Below are 18638 nucleotides of genomic sequence, written 5' to 3'. Positions count from 1 at the left end.
TTGCCTTACTATGTTCTTGAATGTCCCCTTATTCTAGAATTACAAGAAAGGGTGAAGAGAAGTCCCTAGTCTACCTTCTCCCTCCCAGTCATTATTGTATTCTCCTTTCTCAAACCCACCTCCTTTCTAAACAAAAAAGCTCCCCCCGCCCCCCCAATCTCTTCTCTCTCATCTTATACGGAAATCTCTCCACGCCCTCAATAATCTCCACTACTCAGCTCCGGAGCTCTGCTCTTTTCAGCTGTCCCCTCGTTGAGACACAGTGACCAGAACTGATCACAGGATGCCAAGTGAACGTGGCTCATTCATGATCTATAACAGCAGGAGATAATACTGTCAAGGTTATTCTCCACTCCATTCCTCTTGCACCTTCACACTTGATTTGGTTTCCTGACCATGGCTACAGCGTGAGCAGGGGTCTTCACTGAGCTGACTTCAAAGATGCCCAGGTATCTTTCCTGAACGGTCACATTTAGAGCCGGGTAAGGCACTGGAATAGTTCATATTATTCCCATCTGCATGCATTACTTTACCTATTTCAACACCGAGGCCTTGTCTCACTACCATTGAAGTCAACGTTAGTTCCTTACTTGCTATAATACCCTCCAGCGAAGGACTATGTCAAGGGTTTTTTGAAAGTTCAAATAAATTATGCCACCCAGTTCTCCTTTATCCACTATTTTGTTGACATGATCGAAGAGTTCTAAGAGACTGACGAGGCATGATTTTTCTCTTTGCAAGCTGTGCTGGTTTGATCACGCAGGTGGTTTACAGTTCTCTTTTTAATCAATATTTCAGCCTGTCTCCCCAGCTGAAGGGAGGCTTTCTGGGCTGCGGTTCCCGGTGTCTTTTTTAAAGCTAAGTACAACAGTTGCTGCCCTCTGTTCTTCCAGGGCAGGAGCTCATTTTAATGCGAGATCACAGATTAGAGTTGGCAGCTCAGCCCCTTCATAACTCTTGGCTGTACGTCTGCTCTGGATGGCTTGTTGCTCTTTAATTTATTCATGTGTTTCAGCACTTCCTCTTTTGCCACCTCATTCTTTCATGGCACCTCATTCTTATATTACCGGAGAGTCAGAGGGCTGGGTGGGCGTCTCTCCAACACCCGCTGTGGCGGACACTCAGATAACGGAAGTGTTTGGGGACCGATTCAGCCACCCTTGCTCACCGTGAGTAGCACCATACACCAGGGCTGGTCCCACAGCTGGCAGTAAGGCTACTTGTGTATGGTGGCTCTACGGAGCATGAGAACAGGTGGCAGACCCCTACCTGTACCCTCCACACATGCTCCCTCTGCTCCCCGATGATCCTGCCAACCTAATGAGTCTCTTGCTGCTTTTCGGTTTCTGATCTACTTTAAAAATGTCTTTTTCTTTGTTTTTTATGCCCCATTTGCTATTTGCTCTTCAAATTCCATCTTAGCCTCCCAATTCCCATCTTAAACGTTGCCTGCTTGCATCCAGGCTCCTTCCTGCTGGCTTCACTAGGGTTGGATCTCCATAGTCGGAAGGATACCCGTTTGACTCAAATGGCCTGGCCATTCAGCCATGCTGGTTTTTCCCCTGGCCTTCCTGTTTTGTTTAGGAGCGTCTGTGCCTTCCGTGACGCAGACAGAGGAGAAAGAAAAAGAGGTGGCAGAGAAGGGAGGCAGCACTCAAACCAACAGTAAAATGAAAGAAGAGTAACGTACCGTGGGCACAGAGCAACCGGGACCGCAGGACCCCTGTGCCGAAAAAGGGCCAGGAGACAGGCAGTGGGCACAGCAAAAGAGCTGCAGGGCACCAAGAAAAGAGAGGAGGAAAGACAAGGAGAGAGGGAAAGACAAAGAAAGAGAGGGAGGAGAACAGAAATGAAAAGACAGAGGAAAGGAGGGAAGGGGACACGAAAATACAGGAATGAAAATGGGTTGGGATGGAGAGGTAAATGGGACAGAAGGGAGATGGCCAGAAATGAGAGGAAGAGAGAAGGAAAGAGAGAGATCAGTTATTCAGTAATGCCAGTGCCAACAACGACTTGAGGCGAGTCTGCAAAAACCCTGTCTGCCGCTGTCCGTGCAGAAGCAAAGTGGGCAGGGAATCCGGGCAGCGCCTTGTGCTCACGTTCTCTCCTCAGGCCTTAGGAGGCTCTACTCAGAGGGCCTGAGCCTCCGCTGGTGCAAACTGGCCTAGCTCCATTGATGTCAGCAGAGTGATGCTGATTCTTAGCTACGCAGCCAATTGCTCCAGACACCCGGGAGCAGCTCTTTAAACAGGTGCCGCAAAGGCACGTTTCTAGCCAAACGTCGGCACGCTGGTTTTTCTTCCTCCGCTTCTCCCAGTTTGCTTGCGGCAACTAAACAGAGGAGGCCTCACTCTGACCTCTTCCCACTGATCTTGGCATGAATTCGGGACGTACTTTGGCTGGACTCTGCAGCATCTGCTCGTTAGTCTCTACGGTCAAGGAGCTCCTAATAACGTTTCTGTTATGGGCTTCCCCCCAGTGGCCAAATTCAACCTGTCATTCCTCAGGCAGCTACCCAAAGGTTGTTCGGGTAAAGCTGCATGTCTAATATCACAGACCAATCAGGCGTCGGAGACGGAAAGGGCCTGCTGGGTCTCATCAAATCTCTCCCACTGAGGCTCTACAGTCCATTCGCCAGGGGATTGTCCAATCCATTTTAGGCGCCTCGAGTGACAGGACTTTCACCACTACCCTGGGGGACTGTTCCCCAGCCCAGCACAACTCACTGTCAGGAAAGGTTTGCTGGCATAGATGTATCTTGTATGCAGCGTAGTTGTCGCCATGTCAGTCCCAGGGGATTAGAGAGATAAGGTGGGGAAGGGAATATCTTTTATTGGACCAACTTCTGTTGGGGAGAAAGACAAGCTTTGGAGCCACACAGAGCTCTTCTTCAGGGCTGGGAAAGGTACTCCCAGCATCACAGCTAAATGCAGGGTGGAACAGATTGTTTGTGGAACATACTGTAAGGGACCATTCAAGGTAGAAAGAAAAGGAGGACTTGTGGCACCTTAGAGACTAACAAATTTATTTGAGCATAAGCTTTCGTGAGCTACAGCTCACTTCACTGGATGAGTGGCCCATTAAGACATAATCATAAGACAAAAAGAGGGAGTTAGTGGGTTACATATTATTGTAATAAGTAGGGGCCCTACCAAATTCACGGATCCTGAAATCTGTTCTCCCCCATGAAATCTGTTCTTTTGTGTACTTTTACTCGAGACTATACAGATTTCACAGGGGAGACCAGCGTTTCTCATACTGGGGGTTCCAACCCAAAAGGTGGTTGCAGGGGGTTCACAAGGTTATTGTACTGAGGTGCTGCTGTTGCCTTCAGAGCTGGTTGGCTGGAGATGGCGGCTGCTGGCCAACGGGTGGTAAGGGTGGCAATACCATACCAAGCCATCCTTCCTTCTGCGCTGCTGCGGGCAGTGGCCCTGCCTTCAGAGCTGGGCTCCCGGCCAGCAGCAGCCGCCCTCCAGCTGCCCAGCTCTGAAGGCACTGTCGCCACCAGCAGTAAGGGCAGCAATTCTGCAACCCCCCAGCAACAACCTTGCGACCCCCCGCACAAGACCTTTTCGGGTCAGGACCCTACACTTACCACACCGTGAAATTTCAGATTTAAATATCTGAAATCATGACATTTACGATTTCTAAAATTCTAGGACTGTGAAATTGACCAAAATGGACCATGAATTTGGTAGGGCCCTAGTAATAAGCCATAAATCCAGTGTCTCTCTTCAGTCCCTGATTTTTAGTGTCTAGCAGAGCAATGAATTTAAGCTTTCACACACTGAAGGAAAAAACACAGGAAAGTTACCTGGAAATCATGCAAGAAATCACAGAATCATAGGCCTGGAAGGGACCTCGAGAGGTCATCTAGTCCAGTCCCCTGCACTCATGGCAGGACTAAGTATTATCTAGACCATCCTTGACAGGTGTTTGTTTAACCTGCTCTTAAACATTTCCAATGATGGAGATTCCACAACTTTCCTAGGCAATTTATTCCAGTGCTTAACTACCCTGACAGTTAGGAAGTTTTTCCTGATGTCCAACCTAAACCTCCCTTGCTGCAATTTAAGACCATTGCTTCTTGTCCTAGCCTCAGGAGATTAATTAGAACACATTTTCTCCCTCCTCCTGTAACAACCTTTTATGTACTTGAAAACTATCTTCATGTCCCCTCTCAGTCTGGAGAAGAGAAGACTGAACTACCCAACTTCTTCCATCTTCCTTCATAGGTCATGTGTTCTAGACCTTTAATCATTTCTGTTGCTGTTCTCTGGCCTTTCTCCAATTTGTCCACGTCTTTCCTGAAATGTGGTGCCCAGAACTGGACACAATACTCCAGGTGAGCCCTAATCAGCACGGAGTAGAGCAGAAGAATTACTGCTCATGTCTTGCTTACAACACTCCTGCTAATATATCCCAGAATGATGTTTGAATTTTTTGCAACAGTGTTACACTGTTGACACATATTAAGCTTGTGCTCCACTATGATCCCCAGATCCCTTTCCGCAATATTCCTTTCTAGGCAGTCATTTCCCATTTTGTACATTTGCAACTGATTGTTCCTTCCTAAGTGGAGTTCTTTGCATTTGTCCTTGTTGAATTTCATCCTATTTACTTCAGACCATTTCTCCAATTTATCCAGATCACTTTGAATTTTAATCCTATTCTCCAAAGCACTTGCAATCCCTCCCAGCTTCGTATCATCTGCAAACTTTATAAGTGTACTCTCTCTGTCATTATCTAAATCATTGATGAAGATATTTAACAGAACCAGACCCGGAACTGATCCCCATGGGACCCCACTTGATACGCCCTTCCAGCTTGACTGTGAACCACTGATAATTACTTTCTGGGAATGATTTTCCAGCCAGTTTTCCAGCCAGTTATTCCAGCAATGATTTTCCAGCCAGTTAGGCACCCACCTTATAGTAGCTCCATCTAGGCTGTATTTCCTTAGTTTGTTTATGAGATGGTCATGCGAGACAGTATCAAAAGCGTTACTAAAGTCAAGATATACCACGTCTACTGCTTCCCCCCATCCACAAGGCTTGTTACTCTGTCAAAGAAAGCTATTTGTTTGGTTTGACACAATTTGTTCTTGACAAATCCATGCTGACTGTTACTTATCACCTTATTATCTTCTAGATAAACACCTTAACACACTTAAAACCACCTTCACCAAAGGACTCTCCACCAGAGAAATAGATTCCATCATGAAACGGGTCACCCAGATACCCGAGAGAACCTGCTGCAGTACAGAAATAAAACCCCCTCTGACCACACAACCGTAAGCTGTCGCCTACCACACCACACTGGAAGCCTATGGGGTATCATCAAACAACTACAACACATACTCAATGGGGACTCCATCCCGAAAAAAAGCTTTCATGAACCCCCTCTTCTGGCCTTCAAACAACCCCCCAACCTCTCCAAGCTCATCATCAGAAGCAAGCTCCCCACAGACCAGGACACACCAATGCAAAGCGGCACCAGACCCTGCCAGAACAACAGATGCAAAACCTGTGGTCCACTGCTATAATGACCAGCACCCCCCACAACACACCTGTCGAGACCTAAGGGTTCTACACATGCCTATCACAACATGTGGTGTGCCTCATTCGGTGCACTAAACGCCCCGGTAACAACTACGTGGGTAAAACCAGACAATCACTATACTCTTGAATGAACTCACACAGGAAAATGATAAAAGACACAAAACACCCTAGCAGCTGTGGGTGAGCACTTTTCACAAAGCGATCACTCCATATCTGATCTCTCAGTCCTCATCCTCAAAGGAAACCTGCAAAACACTTTCACAAGATGAGTCCGGGAGCTTAAATTCATTACTCTGCTAAACACTAAAAATCAGGAACTGAAGAGAGACACTGGATTTATGGCTTATTACAACAACCTGAAACTCACTAACCCCTCTTTTTGTCCTATGACTGCAGACATGTTAGTGGGCTTGTCTACCTTGACTAGTCCCTTACAATACGTACTACTTACGCCAGACAATCTGTTCCAACCTGCATTTAGCTATGGATGTTGGGAGTACCTTTCCCAGCCCTGAAGAAGGGCTCTGTGCAGCTCGAAAGCTTGTCTCTCTCATCAACCTCACCCACCTGATATCTCTATAGATATATCTTGGTCAGTTTCACCCTATGTTCCCAGCTAAGATTTAAAAGACAGACACCATAACCCCACTTTCCCTCCACTGACTTGTCTGGGCAAAGCCACGTCATTCCGTTAATCTCGCTGCACCGACCTATCCCTCCAGCCCTGTGCTTGTCTTTTCTGCTCATCTCTGTATTCCCTCCAGTCTGTCAGCTATTGCAGACCCCCAGGGAACAAAGGAAGCCGGGACATGTTCTGGAGGACGCGTGCATGAGGGGGACACATACCCATCAATATCTGCGAGGTCCTCCTCATTGCGCAAGCTGAGCACGTAGAGGGTGGACATGGACACCACACTGGGAAGGAGAGAGAGAAGATTACACCGCCCGGGGATAAGTATCTGCACTATGGCAGGAGGAAGGAGATTCTCCCTCTGCAGCACCACAGTGGCTGTCTGTCTCAATGGTCCAAACCCTTCAAGGTTAGGCGGGCAGCTACAGGCCAGCTACCACTCCCTCCTGAGCCCAGATGATGCTTACAGGGTCCTCATCCAAGGCTCTTTTTATCATCAGCTCTTTAGCTGGCTGTGGGGTTACCATGAGCTATCCCCCTCTCTGAACAGGCAATAGGCCAGCACTGCTCAGGCAGGGGCACTGAGGCTGATGGCAGACGGAGGAGAAGAAAGGGATCTGGGACAGGAAGGGCATTCCAGATACAGGGGCCAGCACAGAGGGACGAACATGAGCTGGAGAAGGAAACAGAGGCCCCCTTTGTTGGTGGGAGGTGCTGGTGGTGCAGAATACGTAGCCCAGAGTCTTAAAGGTGAAGCCAGGGGCCTAATTCAGCCTTGAGTAAGCAGGCGTGACTCCCATGGATATCAATAAGAGCTGTGCCCACTCACTCTGGGAACCAGTTTGTCCCAGAAACTGAGGTGGGATGGAGCAGCGCCCAGAGGGGGCCGCGCCCAGCGTGGCTGGCGAGGAAGATGCTTGTAATGGAGCCAGTGAGAGTCAGCGAGCTGGAGGGTGTCACAGTGGAGGTGAGAGACCCGAGGGCTGCAAGGGGCTGGGTTTGGAGAGGCCGGGGTGGGAATCTCTCCCTCCAACAAAAGGCAGCTTAGCACGTCTGAGCCCCTGCTCAGGGACAGTGTACGGCGAGACTGGGTTGTGCTGGTGAAGCTGCCTAACAGATGCTTGCACAGTCCTTGCCCTCAGTGAGAGAACTAAATCCTGCTGTGGGTGTGTGAGGACGACGCACTCTGCAGCAGTTAGACAAGACACGGGCCTAACATTTTAACACATACTCATTCAGGAAAATGTGGTTTGTTTAAAATAGAACAGAGCAATCCCTGCGGAGACACGGGTGTGGGGGGAAATATCTCCCCAGGCTAGACCCCTGCTGCGCCATGGGGCGGGGGGATCCTCCCCAGGCTAGTCCCCACCCTGGCTGTGCCATGGGGTGCGGGAATCTCCCCAGGCTAGTCCCCACCCTGGCTGTGCCATGGGGTGCGGGAATCTCCGCAGGCTAGTCCCCACCCTGGCTGTGCCATGGGGTGCGGGAATCTCCGCAGGCTAGTCCCCACCCTGGCTGTGCCATGGGGCAGGGGAAGCGCCTCCCAGTGCCGAGGGCAGCTAGCAGCTGTGGGGCTGTGCAGTCTCTCACCTGAACGCCATGACGACGACCAGGGCGATGATGGTTCCTTGCAGGAAGCGCTGGCTGATGCAGGCTTGTTCCGTGACAACAGACGGGGACTGCAGGACAAATGCAGGGGAATCAACTGCCCGCCCAGTGCAGGGCTCACTGCATTTCTATTCCACTCTGCCCTGGGGCCTCTCCCCCTGGCCCCAGCCTTCCCCGGGATGGGAGGACTGCAGTGTGGGAGGCCATTCCTCCTGCATCACACCATGCCCTTTGGTGGTCACTGAAGCAGCAGCAGCAGGATGGCTCATCCACAAGGCATTGGCTCATCCTGCTGTGAGAGGCAGGATGGCCGCAGGGCACTGGGCGCGGGAGAAGGAGTAGGAGGAGGAGGACAGCGCTAGCTCTGGCCCAACATAGGGCCTGCTCACATGTCCCCCACTGCAGAACACAGCCCCCAGGCTCTGCACCGCTGTGCCAGACACACCCACACTGTCCAGACACACAGCCCTCCGAATGTCAAACCCCACATCCCTTCGCAAAAGGCTCCCATACCTTGCTGGCCATTTTGGGGGGCCTCTTTTTGTGGGGCACACTTCCTGCACGGCTGAACTGACTTCCTGTTTGGCTGCAAGCAGAGAAGAGGCATTAAGGTGGGATGTGTCTGGCTGGGACTCCAGGGGAACCCACTGGATGGCAATGGGGTGCAGGTTGTGTACCTGACTCAGTAACTGCAGGAGGAAAGCTTTGAGCACCATGCTGGGCTAAAGGGCCCTGTCCAACAGCCCAGTTGTTGGCGAAGGCTCCAACGGGTGAAAGGAAACAGGGTGAGCTCTGCCCCCTCACCAAGCCATCCTGCAGGTAGGGCCTGCAAAATGGGCTTCACCTGCTCCTCACGGGTCAAAAAGCATTAACCCTCAGGATGTGGCTCGCCCTGGGATGGACGGTCGAGTCGGACCGGGCTGCCATTTCCATGCTGGAGTCTCGTACACAGCCCGAGGTTCAGTTTGTTTCCCCAACAGCAGCTCATGGATCATCTCCAGTCCCCATTATCCCAGCACTGCACCAAATCCTGATTTCCCCGACTGCCAGGCAGACAGAGCCCGAAGGGGAATCTCCCTGTATACCCCCCATGGCAGTGCCAGGCAGCCAGTGCCCAAGGGGGAATCTCCCTGTATTGCTCCCTTCCCGCAGTGCCAGGCTGCCTGGATCCAAGGAGGAATTTCCCTGCACCCACCCCCAACACCAGGCTGCCTGTGCCCAAGAGGAAATCTCCCTGCACCCCCACCCCATTGCCCGGGCAGGAATCTCCCTGTATTCCCCCCAGTGCAGGCTGACTGGTGTACAGGCCTGAGGTGGGATGCTCCTTTCTGCTCCCCGGCCCCATGTTTGGAGATGGAGGGAGGGTGCCTGTACCTGAATGCCCCAGAGCTGACCGTTGACTTCATGCTGTCCAGACGCTTGAGCTTAGCCAGCTTGTGACTCCACCTCTCCAGCTCATCAATGCGGGTCTCCAGGTTGTCGGTCAGCTTGCAGAGCTCCTTCACTGCCCCGACATTCTCCATGAAGATCCGCTCCTGCCAGGGGCCACATCGTTCTGCGTGAGCCCTCTCCGGGAGTAGAGGGACACACACACACACACACACAGATCTGCCTGGCCTCCTTCAGATCTCTTGAGCCACTGCAGACCTGCCCTTCCCCAGTGGAAAGGTCACAATGTGTCGCTCAGCACCCCGGCGGGGGAAAGGCACGAGAGGAAACCCACCCAACCACGGCCTAGCCATTGGGACACTGATATTTCTACACATTTTTTAATGCGCTTACTTCAGTTGGTAACAAATCTGGATAAAGAAGGGTCTCTCGGGCACCAGCAGGCCTTGGCAACCTGTCAATGTACAGTCCTTCTCAACAAAAGAGACATTCGCCTACACCCCCAAATCCTGACACTCTGAGAGTGAGCACCCTGCCAGCCTCGGCTTCTCCAGTACACCAGGGCACTCCAGTCCCAGGCCCCACTGCTCACAACTGCGGTGCTGTCCCATGGGGGTGGGGGAGAGGCACACTCGCAGGCATCGCCTCGTTACCCCCAAGCCCTTTTCCCTGTTTCTTCCCTGCACTGGGTCTTGTCACAATCCCAGCCTGAGCCCTGTGCACAACTGTTTGATCTATGTGCCTAGCACAGTGGGGGCCTGGTCCTTGCTTGGGGCCTCTGGACCCCGCAGGTAATTCATCGTAATAGGCAGGTCCCAGCTCAAAACCAACACGTTAAACTCTCCCTGGCGACCAGCAGGCAGCCAGTGCAGATCATCCAGCCCCAGCATAACATGCTCCTTGCAAGACACCCCACATAAACAGGCAGGCCCCCACCATGCTTGGCCCCAGCTCCTGCTTCCCTGTAGGGTGCACCGCAGGAATCCAATTGGTAGTGTACAAAAACCACAAGGGGCAGTAACAAGGTCCTACAAGAGTCAGATGAAAAAAGACATGCCTGGCCACTGTTGCCATCTGGTCATCTAACTGCAGAGGGGAATTGATCCACAGCCAGAAAGGAACGGAGGCACCCAAGATCGGCCCTGTTCATTCCCACTATGGTCTACAGGCAAGTCAACCAAACACCATGGCCAGCAACACGAAAGGCAGCTGGTAAACCTAGTGAGATCAGCATGGATGCCTGACTTTTATCCCCTGCTGGTGGAGATCATCTCCAATGGAGCTAATGTGGCCTCAGGCCACACCTGGGTCTGGATCAAGACTGTCCAGAGCCGAGGAGATCTGAGGGAGCCAGGTACTCCAAGCTATCTCACCACAACCTCCTCTGTCAGCTGAACCAGAATGGGAAGATTAGATACAGAGTCTTAATTTGGCAAGTAGCTTTTTCGGGATGGGGCACAGGCCTCGGAACAGCCTGCTTAAAGGAAGCCAGGAACCTGCCCTCCCTCAAAAACTGCTGTCAATGCCCACTAATTTTGGGCTCAGGTCTTCCCCAGCGGCCCTCACCAACCAGGAAGGACGAGTCCAGAGTCCAGGTTGCGGAGTGATGCCAATGCTAGCTCACAGAACACATCTGGCTGAAACTCAAGCAGGAGAGACTTGGTTTACAAGTGTTGGTAAGAGACCATTTCCCAGGCGTCAGATTTTGACTCTGTTTCACCTCTACCTTTACGTGAAGGGGAAAAAGAAAACACACCAAAATTCACCATCCTCCCCCCACCCTTTTAATCACCAGTTCTTACTCATCCCCCATGTGCTCTGTGGAGGGTACCACTAACCTTATTCACCACCAGGAAGTTCTCGATGGTTTTCCCATTGGCAAAGACCATGTCCCCAGTGTCTTTCACTGCTTCGGGAAGAATCTCCTTCACTTCCTGAGCAATGACACCTGCACAGAAACCACAGCACCAATCACCATGGTTCTGGCCCCCGAAACGCCTTCCACAATAGCTGACTTCTTCTCATGAGACACTTGGTTGCCGACATGAACCCCACACACTACGCAGCAATTAATAAGAAACCAATATCCACCCCTGAGCTGCCAAGACAGAGTGTAGGGGACTTAATTTCCTGAAAGGCCCGTGCATAGCCAGAATGTAACCTCAGGCTAAAGCCAGTGAAAAACAGCTGGGAAAGGAACAACTGGATAAAGACTGATTCCCAGGTTCTTTGTATATCATATTTGGATTCTACACTTTCTTTGGACTGCTGCAGGGCAGGATTGAGAGGCATCAGCTCAGCTGGCATGGAGCAGCAGGAGGCGCTGCGAGTTATGATTAAGGAGCAACGTTAGTTTGCACTAGAACTCCCCCGTAGTATACAACTGTGAGGATGACGCCCGTGGGTTGGTGCAGGAACTGTACCTGTCTCAGACGTGCTTTCAATGCCCACAGTGGCGGCAAACTCTGGCTTGTAGTTATAGTGCACCAGCCGCATACGGGAGATCCTCTTCAGCTGTTCTGTGGTGTCCACCTGGGACAAGGCGAACACATGGGATCTATAAGTAGGACGCTGTTCTTTAAAAGTCCAAGAATCTGGCCCCAGGTAGCAAAGAGCAATGGCCACGAGGGCTCTCATCAGTGCCCACAGCGACAGGTCTCATAGACACCAGACCCGGAATGAGAACACCCACCTGCTGGATACAGTCTGCTAACAGTCGTAGCCAGGATTAAAATCCAGGATTTATCAAAAAAGGACCAGGTCAAATGACTCGAGAAAAGGGAGCGAGCCCCATCACACCCCCACACACCATGGGAAGGGGCAAAGACAGCTCTCTGAGATTTTAAGACCTCACTGCATCTAGTAGCATTTGACCTTGCTGGAAGAGATTATCCAGATCAGTTAAATTAAGAACCCACCAGGACCTTCCCGCAAGGCTCTGACTGGCTCTGATCTGAGGCTGGATAAAGTTTGGCTTGATGTCTTTGGTGGTTTTCATATTTGTTGTTTGGCACTTTCTGGTTCCAGCTAGAAGAAGAGCTGAAATTCCATGAGACAAGCCATGCCTTGGAGAGAGGCTGTTCTGTTCTCATGGGATTTCCGGCCTGCAGGGCATGAGGCAGCTCACATGCTCTCCAGAAACTCTGTACTCAAGGGCTTTCCTGCTCAGCTGTGCAGATGGAGCATGCTCACACCAATATACGAACATTTAGAACATAAGAACAGCCATACTGGGTCAGACCAAGGGTCCATCTAGCCCAGTATCCTCTTTTCCAACAGTGGCCAATGCCAGGTGCCCCAGAGGGAACGAACAGAACAGGTAATCATCAAGTGATCCATCCCTTGTCGCCCATTCCCAGCTTCTGGCAAACAGAGGCTAGGGACACCATCCCTGCCCATCCCGGCTAATAGCCATTGTTGGACCTATCCTCCATGAACTTATCTAGTTCTTTTTTGAACCGTTATAGTCTTGGCCTTCACATCCTCTGGCAAGGAGTTCCACAGGTTGACTGTGTGTTGTGTGAAAAAATACTTCCTTTTGTTTGTTTTAAACCTGCTGCCTATTAATTTCATGTGATGACCCCTAGTTCTTGTGTTATGAGGAGTAAATAACACTTCCTTATTTACTTTCTTCACACCAGTCATGATTTTATAGACCTCTATCATATCCCCACTTAGTCATCTCTTTTCCAAGCTGAAAAGTCCCCCATCTTATTAATCGCTCCTCATATGGCAGCCGTTCCATACCCCTAATAATTTTTGTTGCGCTTTTCTGAACCTTTTCCAATTCCAATATACCTTTTCTGCAGTGGAGTGACCACATCTGCACACAGTATTCAAGATGTGGGCGTACCATGGATTTATATAGAGGCAACATGATATTTTCTGTCTTATTATCTACCCCTTTCTTAATGATTCCCAACATTCTGTTTGCTTTTTGGACTGCTGCTGCACATAGATTCATAGATACTAAGGTCAGAAGGGACCATTATGATCATCTAGTCTGACCTCCTGCACAACGCAGGCAACAGAATCTCACCCACCCACTCCTGTGAAAAACCTCACCTATGTCTGAGCTATTGAAGTCCTCAAGTCGTGGTTTAAAGACTTCAAGGAGCAGAGAATCCTCCAGCAAGTGACCCGTGCCCCATGCTACAGAGGAAGGCGAAAAACCTCCAGGGCCTCTTCCAATCTGTCCTGGAGGAAAATTCCTTCCCGACCCCAAATATGGCCATCAGCTGAACCCTGAGCATATGGGCAAGATTCAGCAGCCAGATACTACAGAAAATTCTTTCCTGGGTAACTCAGATCCCACCCCATCTAACATCCCATCACAGGCCATTAGGCCTATTTACCATGAATATTTAAAGATCAATTAATTACCAAAATCATGTTATCCCATCATACCATCTCCTCCATAAACTTATCGAGTTTAATCTTAAAGCCAGATAGATCTTTCGCCCCCACTGCTTCCCTTGGAAGGCTATTCCAAAACTTCACTCCTCTGATGGTTAGAAACCTTTGTCTAATTTCAAGTCTAAACTTCCTGGTGGCCAGTTTATATCCATTTGATCTTGTGTCCACATTGGTGCTGAGCTTAAATAATTCCTCTCCCTCTCCAGTATTTATCCCTCTGATATATTTATAGAGAGCAATCATATCTCCCCTCAACCTTCTTTTAGTTAGGCTAAACAAGCCAAGCTCCTTGAGTCTCCTTTCATAAAACAGGTTTTCCATTCCTCGGATCATCCTAGTAGCCCTTCTCTGTACCTGTTCCAGTTTGAATTCAGCCTTCTTAAACATGGGAGACCAGAACTGCACACAGTATTCCAGATGAGGTCTCACCAGTGGTTGTATAACGGTACTAAAACCTCCTTATCCCTACTGGAAATACCTCTCCTGATGCATCCCAAGACCGCATTAGCTTTTTTCACGGCCATATCACATTGGCGGCTCATAGTCATCCTATGATCAACCACTACTCCAAGGTCCTTCTCCTCCTCCATTACTTCTAACTGATGCATCCCCAGCTTATAACTAAAATTCTTGTTATTAATCCCTAAATGTATAACCTTACACTTCTGACTATTAAATTTCATCCTATTACTATTACTCCAGTTTACAAGGTCATCCAGATCCTCCTGTATGATATCCCGGTCCTTCTCTAAATTGGAAATACCTCCCAGCTTTGTATCATCCGCAAACTTTATTAGCACACTCCCACTTTTTGTGCCGAAGTCAGTAATAAAAAGATTAAATAAGATTGGTCCCAAAACTGATCCTTGAGGAACTCCACTGGTAACCTCCCTCCAGCCTGACAATTCACCTTTCCGTAGGACCCACTGTAGTCTCCCCTTTAACCAATTCCTTATCCACCTTTCAATGTTCATATTGATCCCCATCTTTTCCAATTTAACTAATAATTCCCCATGTGGCACGGTATCAAACGCCCTACTGAAATCTAGGTAAATTAGATCCACTGCGTTTCCTTTGTCTAAAAAAATCTGTTACTTTCTCAAAGAAGGAGATCAGGTTGGTTTAACGATCTACCTTTTGTAAAAGGCACGATCGACCTTTTGTAAAACCACATTGAGTGGATGTTTTCAGAGAACTATCCACAATGACTCCAAGATCTCTTTCTTGAGTGGTAACAGCTAATTTAGACCCCAACATTTTATATCTATTGTTGGGATTATGTTTTCCAATGTGCATTGCTTTGCATTTATCAACACTGAATTTCATCTGCCATTTGGTTGCCCAGTCAGCCAGTTTTGAGAGATCCCTTTGTAACTCTTCCCAGGCTGCCTGGGACTTTATTGAATAGTTTTGTATCATCTGCAAATTTTGCCACCTCACTGTTTACCCCTTTTTCCAGATCATTTATGAATCTGTTGACTAGGACTGGTCCTAGTATAGACCTCTTGGGAACACCATTATTTACCTCTCTCCATTCTGAAAACTGACCATTTATTCCTACCCTTTGTTTCCTATCTTTTAACCAGTTACCAATCCATAAGAGGACCTTCCCTCTTACCCCATGACAGCTTACTTTGCTTAAGAGCCTTTGGTGAGGGATCTTGTCAAAGGCTTTTTGAAAATCTAAGTACACTATATCCACTGGATTCCCCCTTGTCCACATGCTTGTTGACCCCCTTAAAAAATTCTAGTAGATTGATGAGGCATGATTTCCTTTACAAACACCATGTTGACTTTTCCCCAACAAATTATGTTTATCTATGTGTCTGACAATTCTGTTCTTTACTATAGTTTCAACCAGTTTGCACGGTACTGAAGTCAGGCTTACCGACCTGCAGTTGCCAGGGTCACCTCTGGAGCCCTTTTTAAAAAATTGGCATCACATTAGCTATCCTCCAGTCATTTGATAGAAACTCTGATTTAGGTGCCTCTCCAGCCCCACCACCCAACTCAGACTGGCCTCCTGTGTCCTGCCAGCCTTCCCCAGCTCTCACCTCCTGAATGTCATCTTTTGCTCGGATATCTGATGGGTGCATCAGTGAGCCCATGACCTTCACGTTGCCATGGACCACCAGGGCTTCATCGGGGCGGTCGGTGTTGATGCCGACTCGGCCGTGGTGAAAGACCGTGTCAGGGAGCTGAGCCCGCTGCCAGAGGACGTCGCTGTCACTCTCAAACTGACCCGGGTTAGAGGCCTGTGGAGAAGCAAGAGGGCAGCGACTGAAGAGCATCCAGAGCAGCAGCAGAGAGACGAAACCAAAGAGAGGAGGGGCCGGTGCTGGTAGGCGGAGACAGCATGAGCACGGGGGGCTTCAACAGAATCCTAAGCAGGGACCCCCCAGACTCATCCCCTTGAAACACGCACCAGAGGGCCAGGGCAACATGCGCAGCTGGGGTAGACAGTGTTTGGATGCCCCCACACAGAGGATTACACCCCTGTGTGATGAGAAGACCCCGGAGTGATCATGGCTGCCTGTCACGGTTGAGGGCATCCACGTTCTAGCCCAGGCTTCCAGTCACCAGCGGGGATGGGGAAATGTGGTAAACGGGCTTAAGGAGCAGCAACGGAGCCTGCGTCAAGACTGAACCGTGCAGCCAGGCTGCGCCCTTATTCTAAGGTTACCTTGTATGTGAGGTGGGATGGAACCTCTGTGAGCCCAGGGCAGCCTGGGAAGGACAAGGAGCCGTGCTGGGTTTAACTGGCAAGTGCCTGCGAACCCAGCAATGTCAGGATACGCATCTGATAAAATATCCACGGCCCCAAGCCTCAGGTCAGATGACTCAGGCTTGCGGGGCTGTAAAATTGCAGTGTAGATGTTCGGGTTCAGGCAGGAGGCCGAGCTCTGAGATCCTTCCCCCCTGCGGGGTCTCAGAGCACAGGCTCCAGCCTGAGCCCGAACGTCTACACAGCAATTTCACAGCCCCATAGCCTGAGCCTGCTGCCCCAGCCAGTCGTGGCCAGGCTGCGGGGTGTTTATCGCAGTGCAGACACACCCTAGGAGGCTCCCCGTCCAGCCGCCGATGGAAAAGCTCAGGCGTAGGTACTTGAACGGTTATCAGGCTGTGACCGCAGAGCTCGAAAGGCAGCAGTACCAGCTCCCCAGGAGGCTGCTAGGGAAGCAACCTGCCTGAACTCCCCCTCCCAGTGCAGGGCGGCACGGCCAGCAGAGGACACGCACAGCCCTGGGGTCGTTTTGGGCGTGATGCAGAGCTCTGCGGCAGAATGAAGCAATGCAGTGAAACCAGACAGAGGAGCAGGAGACAGGGGTTCTGCGTGGGCCGAGGAGGGGTGAGGACTTTGCTCCCCAAGCCTGTGGCAACAAAGCCCTGCCTGCACTTTGTGAGGAAACAGCCCTGCAGTGGGGTGTTCTCTGCTCTCCGATCACCATCTCTGATCGAGACTCTCTCAGCAGGCACTGGCCAATAGAATCTGTGTCCGCACCTTTCCACTCCCATTTCCTGAGCCTTACACTACCTGAGCCCCTGGAATTGTACTGACGCTCTCCCTACCCAAAATAAGGACCACACAGACTCATCTCCCCGGAGGCCAGTGCTGCTGGGACTGGGACTGCATGAGAGCAGGGGGCTACCAGGACGTGCCAACTCTCCCTCCCTGGAGCAAGGATCGTACTGAATCCTGCAAGGTGCTGCTGGGGGGGGGGGTCTCTCACAGGAGCTACTGGTCTGTATCTCATCTCGGCACTGGCTAGGCCATGGCTGCAGCTGTGCCCTGCTCAGGGGTTGAGTCTGTGTGGTCCAGGCTGTCCGCTTTTCCCACAGCTCTGTTGTGGAGCCCCCCGGAGGCTGCATAGCTTGTCATGTACTTACTTGTCTGCAGACTCCGGGGTCCCCGTCCGCCCTCCGTTTGTGTTTTACCCCCGAACTGGCCCTTTGCTAGAGGAAACGGACAAAGCACTTAAAAGGCGGCAGGGCGGAGACAGCCAATCATATTGTCACAGCCTGACTCTCACTGCTTCCTGCTTCTGAGCGGCCACGCGGGGCCAAAACTGAGCTATGTTCCTCAGACCCCTACGCTCCTGTTCCCCATAGGAGACAAGAGCTCGACTAGCTGAATGCTGGGAGAACCTGTCAGGGGAATCCAGTCTCTTTCCTGCCTGGCCTTGACTCCAGCCTTCAGCACTGCTGCCCCTCAGGCATCTGGAAAATTCAGCCAGGACACCCAGTGAAAGTCCCAAGACCGTTCCCTCGCTCCCCACAGCCCCTTCCCGGGCAACGCATCCCCAGCCTTGCACTCCCCTCCTGGAGAATGTGCCTTCTTCTCTGTCCGTGTCTCTCTGTGCTGGGTTCCTGCAGGAACACGTGGGCTGCCTTCTTCATAAAGTGCGGGAAGGATCGGGAGCGGGGTCCCAGAAAGCCAGGCAGAGAAAGGGGGGAAGGGCAGCAGGGGTCTTGAAGAGCCAGGCAAAGGGTTGGTGGGGGAACTGAAAAGCCAGGAGAAGGGGGCAAGAGGATAGGGGTGTTCTGTGAGTCAGGAGAAAACTTACTCTGACGATGATGCGCTCGGAAATGTGGGCAGCCAGCGTGTAGGTCTGGTTCTGGGCATGGGCCTGCAGGGCCACGACGAGCATGAAGTACCTGCGAATGACAGACACCCACTAGGGTCATCTGCAGCAGGAAGGGAGCGCATCCCCCCGGAGGGGAGAGGCATGGTGGATACTGCCTCCCCTCAGACAGACAGGGAGGTCCCCACGCCACGGCGGGCACAGCTGGAATTCCTACACTTCCCCCAGACAGGGACACGCCTCTCACGGGCACTGTCTGATCCAGTTAGCACTCAGGTCTCCAAACATCTGCTGCCCCCATGGCAGCACTCTTCTACTGTAGCCGAGTCTACAAGTCTTCATCGACTGCCCGGTCTCCTCCAAGGCCTGCAGCCTGCCCTGGCTGCGGTCCAACCACTGCTCACAGGTTCAGCAGGGCTGGGCTCAGCTCGGTATTTGGACCGGAGG

General features: G+C 51.0%; 1 protein-coding gene across 7 annotated transcripts in view; it reads right to left on the bottom strand.

Moving 5' to 3' along the window:
- MYRF (myelin regulatory factor) overlaps positions 1–18638 on the bottom strand; it is a 137553-nt gene that overhangs the window by 15318 nt on the left and 103597 nt on the right. For 3 of the 7 annotated variants that reach the window (XM_074954651.1, XM_074954649.1, XM_074954653.1), the window contains 10 exons: positions 18174–18264; positions 17497–17562; positions 15663–15863; positions 11616–11724; positions 11031–11140; positions 9178–9338; positions 8317–8389; positions 7786–7874; positions 6411–6479; positions 1691–1771 (listed from right to left, as the gene is read on the bottom strand). In XM_074954651.1, coding sequence (XP_074810752.1) covers positions 1691–1771; positions 6411–6479; positions 7786–7874; positions 8317–8389; positions 9178–9338; positions 11031–11140; positions 11616–11724; positions 15663–15863; positions 17497–17562; positions 18174–18264 — 1050 coding nt within the window. The remainder of the gene's footprint in view (positions 1–1690; positions 1772–6410; positions 6480–7785; positions 7875–8316; positions 8390–9177; positions 9339–11030; positions 11141–11615; positions 11725–15662; positions 15864–17496; positions 17563–18173; positions 18265–18638) is intronic. The other 4 variants (XM_074954652.1, XM_074954656.1, XM_074954654.1 and 1 more) reach the window with 3 other exon arrangements.

Source organism: Natator depressus, chromosome 6, assembly GCF_965152275.1.
Source record: "Natator depressus isolate rNatDep1 chromosome 6, rNatDep2.hap1, whole genome shotgun sequence".
Taxonomy (NCBI): Eukaryota; Metazoa; Chordata; order Testudines; family Cheloniidae; genus Natator; species Natator depressus.
This window is presented reverse-complemented; position numbering and strand designations above follow the sequence as displayed.